Source organism: Pteropus vampyrus, unplaced genomic scaffold (assembly GCF_000151845.1).
Source record: "Pteropus vampyrus isolate Shadow unplaced genomic scaffold, Pvam_2.0 Scaffold818, whole genome shotgun sequence".
Classification (NCBI taxonomy): domain Eukaryota; kingdom Metazoa; phylum Chordata; class Mammalia; order Chiroptera; family Pteropodidae; genus Pteropus; species Pteropus vampyrus.
Window position 1 is genome coordinate 794,472 of NW_011889599.1, and position 5,131 is coordinate 799,602.

At 42.8% G+C, this 5,131-nt stretch overlaps 1 protein-coding gene across 1 annotated transcript in view; it reads left to right on the forward strand.

Moving 5' to 3' along the window:
• ISY1 (ISY1 splicing factor homolog) overlaps positions 1-5,131 on the forward strand; it is a 33,413-nt gene extending 28,282 nt beyond the window's left edge. Inside the window, exons 10-11 of the mRNA XM_011385888.2 lie at positions 3,910-3,996; positions 4,395-5,131. Of these exons, the coding sequence (XP_011384190.1) occupies positions 3,910-3,996; positions 4,395-4,502 (195 nt within the window). The 3' untranslated portion in view covers positions 4,503-5,131. The remainder of the gene's footprint in view (positions 1-3,909; positions 3,997-4,394) is intronic.

The window sequence follows — 5,131 nt, forward strand, 5'->3', positions numbered from 1 at the left end:
GTTGGTAGTTGTCAGTCTGTTCAGATTTTCTCTTTCTTCCTGATTCAGTCTTGGAAGGTTGTATGTTTCTAGGAATTTGTGTATTTCTTCCAGGTTGTCCAATTTGTTGGCGTATAATTTTTCTTAGTATTTTTTTTTTTTTTAAGTAATCCTTTGTATTTCTGTGCTGTTGGTTGTTGCTTCTCTTTCATTTCTGATTTTATACATTTGGGCCCTCTGTTTTTCTTGATGTGTCTGGTTAAAGGTTTATCCATTTTTATCTTTTCACAGAACCAACTCTTGGTTTCATTCACCTTTTCTATTTTTTTTAGACTCTATTTTGTTTATTTCTGCTCTGATCTTCATTATTTCCTTCCTTCTACTCACTTTGGGCTTTGTGTGTTCTTCTTTTTCTAGTTTCTTTAGGTGTGAGGTTAGATTGCTTGAGCTTTTTCTTGTTTCTTGAGGTAGGGGTGTATTGCTGTGAATTTCTTAGAACTGCTTTGCTGTGTCCCATAGGTTTTGGTAGTTGTGTTTTCATTTGCATTTGTCTCAAGGTATCTTCTGATTTCTTCCTTGGTCTTGTTAATGTGTTCATTGTTTAGTAGCATGTCATTTAGCCTCCACGTGTTTGTGTGCTTTTCAGTTTTCTTCTTGTAATTGATTACTAGTTTCATACCATTGTGATTGGAGAAGATGCTTGATATGGTTTCAGTCTTCTTCAATGTATTGAGATTCATTCTGTGGCCTAACACGTGGTCTGTCCTGAAATTTGTTCCATGAGCGCTTGAAAAGAATGTATATTCTGCAGCTTTTGAGTGAAATGGCCTATAAATATCAGTTAAGTCCATCTGGTCTAATGTGTCATCTAAGGCCATTGTTTTCTTGTTGATTTTCTGTCTGGATGATTTATCCATTGATGTCAATGGAGTGCTAAAGTCCCCTGCTATTACTGTATTACTGTACTACTCTCGATATCTCCCTTTATGTCCGTCAGTATTTGCTTTATATGTTTAGGTGCTCCCACGTTAGGTGCATAGATCTCTTGTTGGATCGACCCCTTATTATGAAATGCCCATCTTTGTTTCTTGTTACAGCCTTTGTTAAAGTCTATTTTGTCTGATATAAGTATTGCTACCCCAGCTTTTTTTGGTTTCCATTTGCAGGAAATATCTTTTTAATCCCTTTACTTTTAGTCTGTGTGTCTTTTGATCTGAAGTGGGTCTCTTGTGTGGGTCTTGTTTTCTTATCCAATCAGCCACTCTCTGTTTTTTGACTGAAGCATTTAATCCATTTACATTTAAAATGATTATCGAGAGGTATATCGTTATTATCATTTTATTATTCATACTTATGTTCTCCCCTCCCCCCCTTCTTGAAGAAGACCCTTTAACATTTCTTGTAATAGTAATACCGGTTTGGTGGCAATGAAGTTCTTTGGCTTTTTCTTGTCTGGAAACTCTTTGTTCTTTGATTCCAAATGATAGCCTTGCTGGGTAGAGTATTGGTTTTGGTTTTAGGTCCTTGCTTTTCATCACTTTGAATAGTTTGTATTAATTTCTTCTGGCTTTTTCTCTTGCTGCTTTTAAGATTCTTTGTATTTAACTTTTGGCATTTTAATTATGATGTGTCTTGATGTGTCTTGGTGTGGGCCCCTTCGGGTCCATCTTGTTTGGGACTCTCGGAGCTTGCTGGACTTTTATGTCTATTTCTTTTGCCAAGTTAGGGCAGTTTTCAGTCATTATTTCTTCAGATCGGTTTTTTAATCCCTTGCTCGCTCCCTTCTCTTTCTGCTGCCCCTATGATGTGACTGTTTGATGTTGTCCCAGAGGTCCCTTAAACTATCTTAATTTTCTTTTTTTCTTTTCTTTTTTGCTGTCCGATTGGGTGTTTTCCATGACCTTGGCTTCCAGATCGCTGATTTGATCCTCTGCTTCATCTAATATGCTGTTGATCCTATCTAATGTAGTCTTCATTTCTGACTGGTTCTTTTTTGTTTTCTGTCTCCATTTTTATGTTTGCTATCTCTTTGTTGAAGTTGTCCCTGAATTCATCTATTCTTCCCCTATAATCGGTGAGCTCTGTACCTGGTAGATTGCTTGTCTCCATTTCGTTTAGTTCTTTTTCTGGAGTTTTATCTTGTTCTTTCACTTGGGACATGTTTCTTTGTCTCCTCATTTTGTCTGACTCCCTGTGTTTGTTTCTGTGTATTAGGTAGGTCTGCTACATCTCCCAGTCTTAGTAGAGTGGCCTTTAGTAGGTGTCTTGTGGGACCCAATGGCGCAGTCTCCCTGTTCAGCTGACCTGGGTGTTTTGTGGTTTTCCCTCGTGTGTGCCTTTCTTTTTTTTGTCGTTTAGCCTCAGTTGCTGTTGGCATGTCAGTAGGTGGGACTGACTGTCAGGCTTACTGGCTGTGAGGGTGCCCGTGACTGTCGCAGGTGAGATGTTATACGGGGTCTGGCCCCATGGAGCTCGAGTCACTTTAGCAGGGCTCTGGTGCCAGCTGAGTGCGCCCTTCGGGTGTGTGGTTTGTGGAGCTGTTTGGGTGATGCTGTGGTGTGGTCTTAACCTGGCTATCAGGTGTGTTGGTTCTGGAGCCTCTTCAGAGGAGCTCCAGTGCAGGTCATGTTTAGCCACTGCTTCTTTTTCTGTGGTTTGGGGCTTCCTCTTAGGATTTTCAAAATATGTGATTGGTTGCTGCCCATGAGACCAGTTGCTGCTTATGTCCGCTCTGGGCTGCTTTCCAAGAGGGACAGGGCATGTCAAGGCTCGTCACTGCTTTTTTGGGGTTTGTATATTTTTAAGAGATTTTAGGAAAGACTTCAATATGAGGCTTATCTGGAGCTGCCTTAGGAGGCTCAGGTCCGGTGAGCTAGTTGGTTGGGGAAGGGTTTCAGGGAATTACCAGGGCGGCAAGAACCTTGTTAGCCAGGTTAATGGAGATCTCATATTTAGTACCGACCTGTGTCTGCCAACTAGATGGGAGGAAGGGTCAATGAGGAAACAGTGGCTCCTGCCAGCACTTCTGGTCTGTAGAGAGCTGCCCCGATCCCTACTCCTCGAGCACTTGTCTTGAAACTTGTCGATTTACTTCCTTCCACATGTCCTGGGCACTTTTCGAGCTGTTGCCTTAGCACTGGAGCCCAGAGCAAGTGGTTCTATGCATAGGCTCTGCAAGAGGAGTGCCTCCATCTCTTGCAGCCCTCTGTCTCACTTGGATGTAATACCTGTTGGTTTCCACAGCCAGCTGTTATGCTGACTCCTCTTTTCCGGCACTGGTATCCGGGGCTGGGGAGCCCAGTTTGGGTCTAGGATCCCTCGTTCCTCAGGGGGGACCCCTGCAGCAGAGATATTCCTCCTTATTCTTAATCGCCACACTGTGGGTGGAGGGCCAGCCGGTTCTGCATCTCTACCCCTCATACTCTTCTCTATGTGGCTTCTTTATATTTTTAGTTACAGGAATTCTATTGACATAGTCTTCAGGTGGTTCTCAATGATTGTTCTGTAATTTAGTTGTAATTTTGATGTCGTCATGGGAGGAGATGACCATAGTCTGTTCCTACTCCGCCATCTTGACCAGATTCTAAATTTAATTTTAAAAAATAAATAATATATTCATAAAGTTCAAGAACCAAATAGTATATATAGTCAACAAAGACACTCTTTCCTAGCTCTGTCCTCCATCTACCTAGTCCTCACTGCTGTCACTAGTTTTTATTTTCTTTCTCAATACATAAGGTAGCATAATACACAAAATGTTTTGTTGATTTTTGCACTTGATGTCTTTGCTGTGTTTCTGGATGAATACAGAACTTCTTCATTCCTTTTTTCCCCCCTTTAATCAGCTGCAGAGTAATGCATTTTATAGCACTACCAACATTTATTTCACGGTCTCCTACTCACGGAGTTTTGGTTGTTCTCTGCTTGTAGTCTGACGAGGAAGGCAGCCAAGAGAAAGGAGGGGAAGACGGGCAGCAGAAGTTCATCGCTCATGTCCCTGTGCCATCGCAGCAAGAGGTAGGGTAGAGGCTGTGAACTGCCCTTGCAGGTGGAGCTTCCCCAGTGCCAGGGGCCTTGCCTCTAAAGAGGACTCCACACAGTGCTTTACTGGGTTTTTTTATTCTGTCTATCCATTTGGGCAGCTCTGACTCCTGAGCACATGGCACTGGTCACTGTGCTCATAATAGGTTGGGGAATCCAAAGAAGGCAGGGTTGATTTCATTTGCTGTAGAGAAAAGTGACAAACACTATTCACATACTTCCAGTGGGAGAGAGCAGGACCTTGGCGACTGCTCTGGGTATTGGGCTCCTCGATGACATCCCCCTCAGGTACTCCCTCCTGGCTGGGTTCCAGCAAGGCATGGAGGGTCTTACTGAGGAATGAAGCATGAGCCTTTTACTCTTGCTATCCACAGATTGAGGAGGCACTTGTTCGAAGGAAGAAGATGGAACTCCTCCAGAAGTATGCAAGTGAGACCCTGCAGGCCCAGAGCGAAGAGGCCAAAAGACTCCTGGGATATTAGGGCCGAGCAAGGGCTATCCTTGGGGTCTGGAAATCTGCTAGAAGTCCTTCAGCCCCAGCTGGATTCTGCTGTCCTTGGACTGCAGGCTGGCAGGCTAGTGCTGTCAGGCTTCCTGCTACTTATGATCATTTATTCATCTCTTATCTTTCTGACTTCATCTACTAATGTTGGGAGGAGTCTGCCCTGTGCCTCCCTGGGAGGCTGTCTACATGCTAAACACTTTAGCCATCACCTTTGTACGCGTTTTGCTACTGTATGAACTCACTTTTTGTTATCCTTGATATGCGAAATGGGCTGCTAACTGGTTGCTTATAAATGTTTTATTTAGCCTTCTACTCTCATTGGGTGGGGAGGGTGATCAATTAGTGACCATCATTAAAAAAATGTAGTTTTTATTAAAAAGACATCTTTGTAACTCCTCTTGAAAAATGAGATTTGTCAACCCTGAGCCTAAATCCCGTGTGTCAGCAGCCAGCCAGAGCTGTCCCTTTTGGGCAAGGCACAGTTCTTTATGGCCAACTCGGCCTGGCTCATTCCCTCTTGCTCAGATGGCAGGAAGTTGAGTTTGCTAATTCTATTTTTTGACTGGTTCTGCAGAGATATTTTTATTAAAAGATTTTTATATATGG